Below are 15666 nucleotides of genomic sequence, written 5' to 3' on the forward strand. Positions count from 1 at the left end.
AATATTACTGTGTTCATCAGTTATTAGATATATCAAACTGATATTTACAACTAAACATGATTAAGATTAATAGGGGTGCACAAACTTTTTAACATGACTGTACAGTACAGGCCAAAAGTTTGTTCACACTTTCTCATTCAATGCCTTTTCTCTTTATTTTCATGAATATTTACATTGTAGATTCTCACTGAAGCATCAAAACTATGAATGAACACATGTGGAGTTTTATGTTCTTAATAAAAAATGAGCTGAACCTCCACAGTCACCCGACCTGAACCCAATCCAGATGGTTTGGGGTGAGCTGGAGCATAGGGGGAAGAAGACAAAGGAGCAACAAGTGCTAATAAACACCTCTGGGAACTCCTTCCTTCAAGAGAAAACTTTTCAGTTTGCCACCTCTTGAAGCTCATTGAGAGAATGATGGCAAGAGTGTGTAAAGCAGTAATCAGAGCAAAGGGGGCTATTTTGAAGAAACTAGCATATAAAACATGTTTTCAGTTATTTCACCTTTTTTTATTAAGTACATAAAACTCCACATGTGTTCATTCATAGTTTTGATGCTTCAGTGAGAATCTACAATGTAAATAATCATGAAAATAAAGAAAACACATTGAAAAAGAGAAGATGTGTCCAAACTTTTGGCTTGTGCTGTATATATGAACACATATATAATCACACTCATACACACAGGTATGGCTATGTAAAGGACATACCCTGATGTAGAGTAAAGCTGGAGAAAACCATACTGCTACACGTGCATTCACACACAGTTATCCAAACTCCCCGTCTTCCACATACCCTGCCTGCTGCCCCCTCCCCACCCCTCCCCCCCGAAGTGAACTCGGGCCGAGCAGTGAAGGACTATCAAACAGCAGCTCAGAACAATGCCTCCACGCCGCAGCATCCACCACAGCACCCGGGCGGAGGTAAGAACAACCTGCTGTGTGTGTGTAATGTGTGTGTGTGTGTGTGTATAACGTGTGTGTGTGCAATGTGTTTGTGTGTTTGTCTGATGCACCATCTGTTTTAAATGAGATAAAATGAAAGAATAAATGAGGTGATCTACTGCATGATGAACACTCACTCTGTCCTGTAGTTCAGAAACACACGTCCACCTTCTACAGGCTCTCCTACTGACTTTCAGTCTGTAGCTCACAGTCAGCTTTCCCAACAAATGTGTAATCAGGCAGATGTTTTGTATGTGCATTCGGATCCATTGTGTGTGTGTGTGTGTGTGTGTGTGTGTGTGTGGAAAGTGCATTTAATGTAAGCATGAAAAATGAGTTTAATTGCAAATTGAAGTTGCGATCAGTAGAAGAGAGGGGTTTTTGACAATAATTAAATGACTGGGACACATTAATGAGAAACCAGAATGTAAATGTTAATGTGAAAGTGTCATAATATTTGCATCTCAAAATATTTGCATTTAAAGGAATCTGTCATACATAATGTCTGTGTGAATAATTTGTAGACAGGATTTGCTTTAAATAAATCTCTTTTCCATGTTTAGATTACACAGCTCCATTACAGTTTCATTTAGAAGAATAACTACAGTAGTATGATTTTCCTTTATAAATCATTGGTTGTTCAGATCAGTAATTTCAGTTAAATATATCATATTATCATATACCAGACAAACACAGAGATATTTGAGAAGTGAAATGAAGTTTATAGGATTTACAGAAAGTGATCAATAATTCTTTAAACTAAATTAAGCAGGTGCATAACTTTATGCACTCTTGTAAATTTGATTGATTTGAATATCTTTAGCACGAATTATTGGAACACAAAAAATATGTTTGGTGAACTCATTGACCCTTGACCCACATACACAGATTATGAGAGAATTATTATGAGAAAGAAAGGGTTAAGGTGGACAAATGCAAGTTTTTCTCCTCTTCGCATTTTCTCCGAAGAGCAGCAACATGAGAGCATTAAAACACTTACTGATCTGAACAACCAATGATTTAGAAAGAAAAATCATAAAAATGATCAGTGGTGCCCAAACTTTTTTATACGACTGTACGTGTGTGTGTGTGTGTGTATGCAACAGACAAGGAGCATTTTTGGTTCCATATTTTATGGACTAAAAGGCTCAGTAAAAAAAAGAGATTAAAAAAAAAGATTAGCATCCGGGCTAATGATCAATACATAAAATACAATTAAACAGTTGGGGAGATTCAATAAGATCACAATCACAATTTAAAAACTACACCACTCTCTTGTATTATAGTTAGGCTGATCTGTGTTTTAAAGCAGTAAAGTGATTATTAATCCTCCTCTAATAAATTCCCTTTCCATGTACAGCGTGGCCTGTGTGTTCGGCCCATGGGTCGGTGTTTTAGTAGCTGGAGTGTTTACGCCGCTGTAGGGACGGGGGTAATATCTGTAGAACAGGTTAGCAGGGAATGCTAACGGGCTAACTGTGAAATCAGGACCGGACCGTGAGATCGGACACTTCTAACGGCAGAAGAAAAAGCTGTCTCGTAGTTGCAGTATTACGAGATGATTCCTGGCCGTGATTTAAGTGGAAAAAAGAAACTGTATCTGGCTAAACCAGTCAGTATCAGGACGGCACAGTACCTGGTAACCATAGCAACCAAACTTAGCAGTGGCCGTTACTATGAAGCCCCTAAGGTGACATCTTGTAAAAAAAAAAATGTTGAGGAGTAGGAAAGAGATCCTAAGGCGCTGCCACGACTTATTAAAGCGTGGGAACGAGAATCTTATGCCTGTAAATTAATACCATGAAGAAACTTAAGTAAGAAAATGGAGAGTGAACTGGTTTCCATTTTTTTTTATTTTGGAATAAATTATGGAGATATTTTTGAGTCTCTTTCAGTGAGACATGATGTAATTCTAAATAAAAGACACTTAATTCTCATACTAAAAGCTGACAGGCTCAGACGCAGACAGTATGCAGACCCGTTAACCTTCCTTAGGCAGTCATATCTCGCTCCCACATATTAGGATCTTGTTCCCATACGTCATGGCCACACATTTTTTTTAACATGATGTCACCTTAGGGCAGGGGTCGGCAATAGGCGGCCCACAAGCAGAAAACATCTGGCATATAAGCTTTAAACTATAATGAACAATAATGAAAAAAAAAAAATCTTCTCTGGGGAGATTTTGTTTGCATTCCTCCCCTGTCTCTCGCTCTCCGTTGCGCTCGGCGTGACTTTAGTTTCCAACCATTTTCATTTTTCCACCTGTTCTTGGACTTCCTATCTCATTATAAGGGCGTTCTTTCAGAGGTAGTGTATTGGACCACGACCCTGATTTACCTGCTTTGAGATCAACTGTTCTGCAATTGGGTTCAACAACCCTCTGGGCTGAAGAGCTACTAGTCTGTAGCACTCCACTACATTAATTTTCATTTTTCAAAACTAGGGTTTTTTTGTGGCCCACACTTAATTGTCGACCCCTGCCTTAGGGGCTCCGTATGTTTCAGTAGGGAACACTGTAATAATTTTCTCCTTCGTGTTCCTCGGTGGCGCTTGATCGCTATAAATAAAGAAGCCTCTCAGTCTGATCAGATCTTTGTGTTTGTGTAGATAATACAGTCACACAGTTTAGTTAAAAAAGCAGCAGATTAATACTAAAGTGAAATCTTTACACTCTGATAAACCCACCTCATCACTCAGCTCTCAGTTCATCTCTCTGTTCCTTCAGAACAGTGCAGTCAATAATGTCCGGTAACGGCGCTCTGAGGACATCCTTCAGCTTTTGCAGATCCAGCACAAAATAATTAAATAAGTAAACAAGGACACAGAAACACACGTAAAGGACACTCAGGCACGCGAGGCATCGAGGATCAAAGACATTAATTTGATCCCTGTTTCTAACAAGGTTTACATACCCGCCCCCCCCTTCAGTGCTCCTTAAGATACTTCAGAATGTCGGGCCAGGAATTAGCCTTAGCTTGGTTAGCATTTGCTAGATAGTTGGTTAGGAAAGTATGCAGACAACCCTGCAAAAACTCCTTTATTTAAGCAATAGAACACGAGAGGAAGTGTGTTACTGCAAATAACATAACACAACCTAGAGACTTGTAGCACAACACACAACCTGAACTGTAGCTAAAAAACGGCGTATGGTTTATACAGGCTAACACCACAAAGGTTAGCTTGAAATCAAAATAGGAAATTAAGTTGGTTGGTAAACGTTCGGACCATAAAATAAAGCAGGTCCGCCCCCCCACCGGCTCTGCAGAATCTTCTTAATGTGAAAGCAATGTGTTTGTGAGCATTTCAGCTTGTTTTTTTGGGTGGTGTTGGTAGGTTAGCCGGCTGGACTGTGGTTAGGTTAGCGCAGCTTGATTTAGCTCAGCATTAGCTTAGCCTAGCCTGGCTAGTTACCGTTCCGGCTATCAGACTGCGGCAGAGGTGACTAATGGATTTTCTTTCTTTTTTTTCACAAAAGATGAGCCATGATTATCACAAATAACAGCACGGCCTTCCCACACAAAATCTGTATCACTCCGCGGCTGCGTTGCCGAGTAACGGCATATACACACAGCAGCCTCTCAACCAATCAGATTGTGAGGTCGGAATGAACTGTTGTATAAATATATATATTTATATATACTGTTGTTAACAGTGCAGCATGTTAGGGCGCCGAGTGGTCTAGCAGGAGGTCGCAGGTTTGAACCCCCGCTCATGCAGCTTTACCAACAAGCTGTCGGCGCTCAGAGGGAGCAAAACTGGCCCTGCTCCCTCCGGGTGGGTAGATGGCGATCTCTCCCCACATCACTCCTAAGGTGATGTTGATCAGCACAGGGCGCCTGTGAGCTGATGTATCAGAACCGAGTCGCTGTGCTTTCCTCCGAGTGTTAGCGCTGTGATGCTGCTCGGCAATGCTGCATCAGCAGCAGCTCAAAAAGAGGCGGAGTCTGACTTCACATGTATCAGAGGAAGCATGTGTTAGTCTTCACCCTCCTGGTGTGTTGGGGCATCACTAGTGATAGGGGGGAGTCCTAATGAGTGGGTTGGGTAATTGGCCGTGTAAATTGGGGAGAAAATGGGAAAAATTATAAATAATTTTATAAAAACAGTGCAGCAAGTTGGGTGAAATGTGTTTTATATCTTCTATTTAATACAAGCAGCATTAATACAAGTAGCATCTGGTTTGACCTTTTGGATTTAAAGTTTAATTCACAAATTAAACATGTTACTGAATATTAAAGGCCTGTTTCTCTTTCTGGTAAATCAGCAGAGTGATGTTTAGTTTATATTTACAGTGACTAGGATCAAAATGTAAGGGGTCTAAGCACTTAAAGAGGCAAGCTCCTCCCCTTTTTACAAACCCCTCATTTTAACATTTAAAATTTTGTTGAGAAAAAGGTGAAATTCAGAAGAGTTGTGTGAAATTCAGATGTATGCACGACACTCAGGTGATCAGGTGTAACTTTAATTTAACACCTTTTGGGCAGATAAGAAGGTAAGAAGACTTTATCTTGCTAGATAAAAAACATTAGATAAGCTCTCTTATTACACAATAACAGCATATAAAGAGCACAAATCGAGGGCAGCAGAGATGAGTCTAAAAGTACAGATCATTCATTTTACTGAATCCAATCATGCTTTACTGACACAATAGTGTGTGTGTGTGTGTTTTTAATTTGTTTCAATAAAAACTTCTTTAAAATATAAAAAAAATAGCTTTTTACTTGTACTTTTGTGGATACTGGATGCTGTCGATGTGCACTTTTGCAAACTTTTAGTAAGCAGGGGCTTCTCTTGTCGTGTCCTTCCATATACACCCTGTTTGTTTAAAGTTTCTCGATTGTAGACTCATGAATACAGGTGTATGTACTAGTCTGTCACTCTGGGTTGTTTCTTTACCTCATTGATGAGTCTCCATGTGCTTTTAGGGTAATTTTGACTGGGCGCTTACTTCTTGGCAGAGTATCTATAGTCCCTAATTGTCTTTATTTGTAGATTCTTTATCTAACTGTAGGCGGGTAAATAAAGTCTTTGGAATCACTTTGGAATCCTTTCCAGCTTCACGTAAATCAATTCATTTTAATCGCAGATCCTTTGAAAGTTCTTTTCGCTGCAGCATGGCTCACATATATATTGTCGCTGTCCAATGAAAAACACTTATTTCCATTTTTATTGATTTTTAGTTTACTAAGTAATTTGAACAGACAAACTGTCCGTTACACTGTGCCAAAATGTCTTGATGAACGGACCAATAAAAACTGTTCAAAATGGCCTAAAATAAACTCTTTTTACATTGACTTCCATTGAAAGTTTACAAGTTTTTTTTTTCTCCTGTAAAGTTGCTGTTTTGGAGATAAGTGTTTTTCATTGGACAGCAACGAGATTCTTCTTGTGGAGAGCAAACTCTAAAAGTTTTAAGTAGGTTTTGTTTTTTTTTTATCAGTCAGATTAGCTCTAGTCCACACGTCCAAACTAGAAATACTCCAGGTATGCTAACACCTGACTCTAGTTATTGTTTTTGAGATCATTCACACCAGGGTTCTCATACCTTATCCACAAGCACTATGTTGTTTTTATGGTCGTTCTTTAATGAAGACATGAATTACCACGTATCAGATCAAATCACATTTCATAACAAATTTATGCAGAAAACCATGAAATTCCACTCTATTTTCCAAACCTTAGCCACTGTCTGTCTCGTGTTTTTATTTTCTTTCTCCTTCCTGACCTGCGTTTCTGGATGTCTGGTTTGCAGCTTTGCAGTTGTGTTTTTTTGTTTTTGCCCTGTGCTGTTTTTGCCTTGTCTTGTGGTTGTTTGTAACCCCACCACCTCGTTACCTTCCCCAGGTGTTTCCAGTCTCCCTGTGTATATGGAGCTGTACTCTGAACCCCATTGCATTCAATTGTTTCCCCAGCAGCAGAGAATTTTTGCCAAGGGGTGGAGCAGTGCGGGAAGCGGTTCCACGGTAGAAAGCCAGGGGAAAAACTTCACTACACTCATATAGAGATAACAGGACGAAGATCAGAGTCAGAGCCTTATTCTGATTTCTTTTGCATTTTAGATAGCAAGAAACAAGAACAAAAAGCCATCCCCACGCATGCAAACACACATATATAGATCATGATCCCCATCAAGACTTATTTTCACAGATATCTGTCAACAAAGTCACACACACACACTGAATTCTGTTTCAGAGGTTGTTGGCCTGGTGAGGCTGGCCATGCCCGCTTCCTCCAGTGACACTCATTAGCGTGTGAAAGTGTGAGAGTGATTTATGACTGTCCTGGCGCCGCTCTCGGGAGCGGTGGGGGAGGGGGGCTCATAAAGTGCCCTTTTAAATGCCCTTCCATATAAGAACACACAATAAAGCATCCTTACAGTCTTAAAAACACTGAAGAGAAAGATGCCGTTTCCTACAGTGTCCCGTACAGCCTGGACAGGCTTTCCCATAGTGGGATATATTAGATTAATTTAATTGTGTTTGATTAAGTTAAGTTAATCTTTGTAGTGTTTATTTGGATCAGGGGCATCACCCGAGATTTATGAATGGGGGACTAAAAAACCTTTTGGAACTATGTGGCTCAAAGCCGCCTCACATCATCAGATTATAGCAGGTATCAGTAATAGAAGTGGGTTTCTAAACTGACTAAACTGACAGGTTCAGTGGGCTATCCTCTCTAAAATAGATCTAATGACCATGATTGAACCAAATATTTAAAATAATCAATTGATTAAAAAGCACAAATTAGAAAATACTTTAAAACAGGGACCAAAAATATTGAAACCCATATCTACTTGCCTTTTTCACATTCATTTTAAAATTTGGTTTTGGTCTCTAGTATGAATGAATACCATGTGAGCCGTTTTTAGTCCTGCTTTATTTCACTGAATTAGAGGTCTCTGCCTCCTACTCCGGCTTCAGCGCTGCCTGTGGGCGGTCCTGGGCCGAGGTGGGCGGGGCCATGAACTTACTGGTTGACGTTGATACCCTTACGTCTCTCTGATCAACTCGTATTTCTGAGGATTTCTTTTACTCGCTACTGCAGACAGTGGAGGCTAAATAACAGTTTCATGTGCAGCATCATAAACATCTCAGAGAGACCTATATTATTATACAAAAAACAAGAACAAATCTATTTTAGCAGAATGAGATCTTTAAACTTGTACTCAAATAATTTAAAACTTTCTGTGTGTATCTTTGTGGTGCATGCATTGTACTGATAATCCACAAAAAATGTGTAATTTGTGTAATTAATCTCACTGTATATTTTTATTATTTTATGATTATGTACATTCAGCTTTATAATAATGTTTCATGTGTCTCAAAAATCATATATGTATGAAATTTAGGCTAACGTTCAAATTTATGTCGCATGTCAATGGATCGGATATGTATCTGATTGAGGACCACTTGTGAAAGAGACTCGTTCACATAGCTGTGAAACCACCGATCTGAACCACATTGAGAAATAAACCTGATTTGAGTCACTTTAGCCTGGTAATGTGAACGCAGTGCAGTGTGAGGAGGTGATAAAGGAATAGTTTAGTGTATAGTTGTAATGTGAATGTTAATAAACGAGGATGATTATATTTTACATGGTGCATCACGCAGCGTTTTGAGTGCAGCCGGTGAGGTGGTGATGTGGTGCAGTAGGTGCTCCAGTCAGAGTCGGCTGCTGCCCGGCGCCGCGGCTGTTCCACGCTGTTACTGCTATTCCTGTTCCCACAAGATCACGGTTCTTCACCTTAACCTCCATTTAGGGGCAGTGAGTCCCACCAGCAACACAAGCCTCCACTCTCTCACGTCCCGCAGGATGCTGAAGGTCAGAGGAGGAGAACGCTCCTGGCCCCGAGCCCAACAGGCTGCTCCTGATACCGGAGACGCTTTAAGTAATTTGCCCAGAGCAACCTTACAGTGTCCCAACCGTCAGTGATAAGATACTGACGTTCCCTCTCAGCTCTCTGACTTTAGTCTTCTTTCTGCTCTCTCTCGCTCTTTTTCTCTCTCCCTCTCTTTAAAGATCTCATTCCATCGTTTTTTAATTGATTTTAAACAGCCTTGTTGTGTCTCTAGTATGAATAAAGCCATGTGAGATGATTTTTTGTGGGAAAAAAAAGCTCAGGTGTTTCTATTTAGCCCTGCTTTAGATCACTGTATTAGAGGTCTCTGAAGAAAGACAGGATTTCGGCTTTTGCTCATGAATATTCATACATGCAAATATATCATCTCTGATTGGCTAACAGCACTGCAGCCGAGAACATTTTTATTTAAATAAAATTTTAAAATGTATCATTTTCATTCCAATTTCACAATGATGTGCTACTTTGTGTTGGTCTTTCACCTAAAATCTCTATAAAATAAATTTGAGTTTATGGTTGTAGGATGAGAAAATGTGGTTCAAAGGGTATAAATACTTTTGCAAGCCACTGTATATATTTGTATTACACGTAGTAAAGCAGAACACTATGGTCAAAATGACTTCCTGAGCCATTTGACATGAACAATAAGAACTGTAAGTAAAGAACAGGGATGGATACAACACTGAGTAAGATATGGGTTAGATAGAGTGGGTGAGAATGCACAGTCGATCCTGTTCTAAACTGTGTCTGTTTGATTACAGGTGTGCAGCTGAAGCAGAGGATGGCAGGAGACTTTTGTGTTCACATGGACCACAACATGGAGACAGGAGTGACGCCCAGTGAGGTCAGAAACTCCATTATTAACAGCTGAAAAAAACACTGCCTCATTAAACTAGTAGAAAAACAACAATGTGAATAAAGGCAATAATTTATCGTAAATTCTAGACCATATTTTATTTAAAATAGAACCTAGAACGAATATCAGATGTTGAAAGTGAGACATTTTACTATTTTATGGTATGTTAACTGATATGCATCTGTAATGTCGCTGAATTACAGTGGCAATACTGCACGAAAAACTTACAAAACAGACAGGCTTTTACACACAAAGATGAACGCCCACAGCTGAAAACAATCCTACAATTCTGGGGATGATGAGCGTGAGAAACAAGCTGATTGGTTGAGTCTGAACATGTGATAGAGACAGATGCATGCTGGGGCTTGGAGTCCTGAGACAGGAATGGAGGAGTCTGGGTAAAGGATTTCAACCTGCCATTGGGAGCAATCAATCAACCATGCATACCAGCCAAGTTTAGTGTTGTTTTCAGAACAAAAAACATATTTAAAGTATTTATAAATGTATGTAATACTTATGAATTTAATAGTTAAGTTTAAACTGATATTGCATCTCTCTTTCTCAGGTGAAGAAGCTCCCAAAACACCTGAGGGAGGCGCAGAGCTCCACAGATCGTACCCATCTGATCGCAGACTCACTGAAGAAGCCAAGGCAGCGCTACGTCCAAAAAGACGGCAAGTGCAACGTGCACCACGGCAACGTTCAGGAAACCTACCGCTATCTCAGTGACCTCTTCACTACCGTGGTGGACTTGCGCTGGCGCCTCAGCTTCTTCATGTTCACTCTGGTCTACGTGCTGAACTGGCTGTTCTTCGGTCTCCTCTGGTGGCTCATTGCTCTGATTCGAGGAGATCTTTGGCACCTAAATGAGGAGGGATGGACTCCCTGCGTGGAGAACCTCAACGGTTTCGTCTCTGCTTTCCTGTTCTCTATCGAAACAGAGACGACTATAGGCTACGGTTACAGGGTGATCACAGAGAAGTGTCCTGAAGGAATCATCCTGCTCCTGGCGCAGGCCATTCTGGGCTCCATCATTAATGCCATGATGGTGGGCTGCATGTTTGTGAAGATTTCTCAGCCCAAGAATCGAGCAGAAACTCTCATGTTCTCAAACAAGGCAGTGATCTCAGTGAGGGACAGTAAACTGTGCCTGATGTTTCGGGTGGGAGACCTGCGTAACTCTCATATAGTAGAAGCTTCAATCAGAGCCAAGCTGATCCGCTCAGAGCAGACCAAAGAGGGGGAGTTCATCCCCCTCAACCAGACCGACATCAACATCGGCTTCGATACGGGAGACGACCGCCTCTTCCTGGTGTCGCCCCTCATCATCTCACACGAGATCAATGAGAAGAGCCCCTTCTGGGAGATGTCTCAAGCACAGATGGAGAAGGAGGAGTTTGAAGTGGTGGTGATCCTGGAGGGAATGGTAGAGGCCACAGGTATGATCGTGGGGTGGTGGAAGCTTTTGTTTAATGTAAAAATAAAATATATATATATATTTATATATTTCTATATATATAAGTTTATTCTTGGTCATGTTTTGTAATATTATTCAATGTAATAATGTAAGTAAGATTTGACAATTTGATACAAATGAATTGATCAAACATTTAGTATTCACACCTATTACTCATAACATAATAATTCACACATGTATCTCACTGATACTCTAATGTACTTCCTGTTCTTTTAATGTTCTTATTTTTATTTGTCTATAGTTTAGATACACATAGTGGAAATGTTTTATATCCACCCATAAAGCAGTATAATGTCACAATGGCCAACTGTTAGCTTTGGCTGTGTCCTTGTGACCTGTTTAGTTGTGTTTTTACTGCCACTAGTAATAGTGCTGACTATATCTATGAGAAGTGTAATTAGTGTCTTCTTTGCTGTAAAGTCTTATACAGTTAGAGATGCATGTCTGGACATTAGGGAAGAGCAGGGTTAGCAACTCACTTTCAGAATCACTGTTGGCCTGTAAATGTACTTTTCATAAAAAAACAAAGTGATAAACTACCAAAACAGTTCTTTATTTAACAGATACAATGATGACTAAAAGGTTTAAGCACTGGATTTAAAGTACAGTTACAGTAAAGTACACCTAAAAGTCCACTTTTAGTTTTAGATTATGTCTAAAAATCGGTATCAATCGATTAAAAAATGTAATTAAATTAATTACAGTATTCTGTGATTAACTGTGATCAAGCTCACTTGTTCTTCTTAAGACGCAGGTTTTTATATTGAATATTTAAATGTAAATAAAAGAATGAATGTAAGGAATTTATAATTAAATGATATTTATATTAGTGGTGTCAATTAAAAGCATGATAAATTAGATAGAGGATTTTTTTTGTTACTTTATTAAAAACATCTCAGCCTGGTTGTAAGGATTTCTGAATTAGATCTTAATTCACTGAGTATAAAAGAGCGTTTTCACACCTGCAGTTGTGAAAGTTTCTATGATCCGGATCAGTTGATGAGTTTGTCTTTTTGGTTTGGTTTCACACAGGTATAAACCTAAACGCACCAAAATGTGCACCAATAAACTACGCAAGCACATCGTCTCCTCTGATTGGTCAGAGCTAATAAATATTGGGAAAAGAATTTGTGTTTCACTGTGTATATCTGTGCAGTGTGAAGCTGCTTTAACACAGAACACAATAAAAATATGCTGCACATATCGCACTCTTACTGTGTAAACAGCATGGAGCAGCAGAGACAGCATTTGTTCAGAACAGCTAATATATCAGATTAAACTGCACCTTATCAGCAGTTTAGCTCAAATAAAAGGAAGGATATTTAATATCTGGGTCGGATCGAGACCAGATCACCGCTTCATAAAACAATCTGTGCTATTAGTGGGGGTGGGACAGATTACGACAAAAGTTGGGGTCAAAATTGAGAAGATAATTGAATGTGTTATTGATTCCACCTTAATTGCGTGTGTTAACTCTTAACTTTGACATCCCTACTAATAATATATAATAAAGTAATATGAGTCGTTATTTACAGATTATTGGATTTGATGCTGTAGTAATGAATTAGCTCTCACCACAAGCAAATCCACTTATTTCTATATCTCAATATTAATACTGACACTTTGCAATATATATGTGTGTGTGTGTGTGTTTAGGCATGACTTGTCAGGCACGCAGCTCGTATCTGGACTCGGAGGTTCTGTGGGGTTATCGCTTCACTCCTGTTCTCTCACTGGAGAAAGGCTTCTATGAAGTGGACTACAACAACTTCCACAACATCTATGAAACCAACACGCCCTCCTGTAGCGCCAAAGAGCTCGCAGCCAAACAGAGAGACAGCCAGCAGCCTTCCCACATCCCCCCGCCCAGCTCCAAACCCAGACCCCACGCCCTGGACCCGAGCGAGCAGGAGAAAACGCAGGGAAACACCAACAACGGCTCAGCTAACACTCAGGAGCAGAGTCCCTGAGAAAAGCTCCAGAGTACATACTGATAAGAGCCTATTTCCAGCTTCTATAGACTGATCCCTGACACTAAACCAAAGAAATAAATACACTTCACTTCACATATATTTTTACTCCAGTTGACAGTACATACAGTGTATCACAGAAGTGAGTACACCCCTCACATTTCTGCAGATATTTAAGTTTATCTTTTCATAGGAAACACTGACAAAATGACACTTTGACACAATGAAAAGTAGTCTGTGTGCAGCTTATATAACAGAGTACATTTATTCTTCCATCAATATAACTCAATATACAGCCATTAATGTCTAAACGACCCGCAACAAAAGTGAGAACACCCCTAAATGTCCAAATTGAGCACTGCTTATCATTTTCCCTCCAAAATGTCATGTGACTCGTGTAACTAGATCTCAGGTGTGCATAGAGAGCAGGTGTGTTCAATTTTGTAGTACAGCTCTCACACTCTCTCATACTGAACACTGAAAGTTCCAAAGTGGCACCTCATGGCAAACAACACTGAGAATCTTACAAGACAAATTGTCTACACAACACGAAGATGGCCAAGACTACAAGGAGATTGCCAACACCCTGAAACTGAGCTGCAGGACAGCGGCCAAGATTATCCAGCGTTTTAAAAGAGCAGGGTTCACTCAGAACAGACCTCGCTTTGGTCGTCTAAAGAAGCTGAGTGCACGTGAAGCTCAGCATCATGTTTAAAAGCTGTCTTTGAAAGATTTTTGAAAGAAGCATTGCTGCAGAGATTGAAGAGGTGGGGGGTCAGCTTGTCAGTGCTGGTCTGCATGACTGTCACCCCAGAAGGAGCCTCTTCTGAAGTCTGTACACAAAAAAGACTGCAAACAGTTTGCTGAAGACATGTCAACAACTGGAACCATGTCCTGTGGTCTGATGAGACCAATATTAATGTGTTTAGTTTAGATGGTCTCAAGCATGTGTGGCAACAATCAGGTGAGGAGTATAAAGATAAGTGTTCATTTCTACAGTTAAGCATGGTGGTGGGAGTGTCATGGTCTGGGGCTGCGTGAGTGCAGCAGGTGTTGGGGAGTTACTGTACATTTCATTGAGGGACACATGAACTCCAGTATGTACTGTGTGAAATACTGAAGCAGAGCATGATCCCCTCCCTCCAGAAACTGGCTCACAGGGCATGATAATGTGTTCCAGCATGATAATGACCCCGAACACACCTCTAAAACAAGCACAGCTTTATTGAAGAGGCTGGGGGTAAAGGTGATGGACTGGCCGAGCATGTCTCCAGACCTAAACCCAACAGAACATCATTGGTTCATCCTCAAGCTGAAGGTGGAGGAGTGTAAAGTCTGGAATATCCGCAGCTCAGAGATGATCGTCATGGAGGAGTGGAAAAGCGTTCCAGTGGAACCTGTGAAGCTCTGGTAAACTCCATGCCCAGTTGAGTTAAGGCAGTTCCTGGAAAATAACTGGTTTAGACATTAATGGCTGTATATTGAGTTATTTTAAGGGAAGAATAAATGTACTCTGTTATATAAGCTGCACACAGACTTTTTCTTTATTGTGTCAAAATGTCATTTTGTCAGTGTTTTCCATGAAAAGATAAATTTGCAGATAAATCTGCAGAAATGTGAGGGGTTTACTCACTTCTGTGATACACTGTATTTGTTTCACTGATAGAAGGGAAATGACCCTAAAGAAATAGCCATGATCACAACTTACTACAGGTTATTATTACTGTGCATTCAGTAGGTATGATGTAACACTTTTCTATCATGTATACTGATATACTCTATTAGCAGTGTCCGAGCTGAAGAGAATTCACTGTTTAAACTTTATTTCTGTCACTTCTGTTCTGTTCACTCACAGCAGGGAACACAGTTATGTATATGTGCATATTTACATTATTATCTGAATCTGAATCTTCCCAGAAATCCTCATGGGAACATCGGACACTGCAACAGAGAAATGGTGACTCACAGTAAGTCTGAGATCAGCTGATTAAGTATCTACACTGGTGTGATTGGTGAAAATAAAGCAAACTTCCAGTCTAGTTACACTCTAAACACCACATCAAATCTGTTTCCTCCATTTTAACAGTGTAACAGATTAACAGGCTAACAGAATAGAAGGGTAACAGTAACATAACACACTAACAGTGTAATAGGATAACAGTGTAACAGAATAACAAGGTACCAGGATAAAAGAGTAACAGTGGAACAGAGTAACAGAATAAAAGGGCACCAGAGTAACAGTGGAACAGGGTAACACTTTAAAATGGTAACAGGGTATCAGACTAACATAGTAACAATTTAACAGTGAACCAGAGTAACAGGGAAACAGAGTAACAGGGAAACAGAATAACAGGGTATCAAAGTAACAGGGTACCAGAGTAACAGGGTAACATAGTAACAGAATAACGGGGTAACAATTTAAAGGTGTAAAAGGGTAATAGAGTAACAGAAAAACAGTGTTATAACTAACAGACCACTTAGAGTTCAAAGGACCACTCAGTAGCTGAGCAACAGAATAACAGAGTAACACGGTAACGGAGTAACAGGGTAATAAT

The 15666-nt window shown here is 39.9% G+C and overlaps 1 protein-coding gene across 1 annotated transcript; it reads left to right on the forward strand.

The window, feature by feature from the left end:
- Nucleotides 1-873: 873 nt before the first annotated feature.
- Nucleotides 874-14604, forward strand: kcnj5 (potassium inwardly rectifying channel subfamily J member 5). The gene is made up of 4 exons (XM_022679945.2): nucleotides 874-926; nucleotides 9570-9652; nucleotides 10230-11103; nucleotides 12798-14604. Exons 2-4 carry the CDS (start codon nucleotides 9590-9592, stop codon nucleotides 13109-13111), a joined length of 1251 nt encoding a protein of 416 aa, XP_022535666.1. The 5' UTR covers nucleotides 874-926; nucleotides 9570-9589; the 3' UTR covers nucleotides 13112-14604.
- Nucleotides 14605-15666: the final 1062 nt, after the last annotated feature.

The sequence above is a fragment of the Astyanax mexicanus genome, unplaced genomic scaffold (assembly GCF_023375975.1).
Source record: "Astyanax mexicanus isolate ESR-SI-001 unplaced genomic scaffold, AstMex3_surface scaffold_37, whole genome shotgun sequence".
NCBI lineage: Eukaryota > Metazoa > Chordata > Actinopteri > Characiformes > Acestrorhamphidae > Astyanax > Astyanax mexicanus.

Bases quoted from the DNA above. Each gene is read 5' to 3' on its own strand.
- kcnj5 (XM_022679945.2), top strand. From the start codon at position 9,590: ATGGCAGGAGACTTTTGTGTTCACATGGACCACAACATGGAGACAGGA. The intron at 9,653-10,229 runs GTCAGAAACTCC...TCTCTTTCTCAG, and splicing joins CAGGAGTGACGCCCAGTGAG to GTGAAGAAGCTCCCAAAACA. The intron at 11,104-12,797 runs GTATGATCGTGG...GTGTGTGTTTAG, and splicing joins GGGAATGGTAGAGGCCACAG to GCATGACTTGTCAGGCACGC.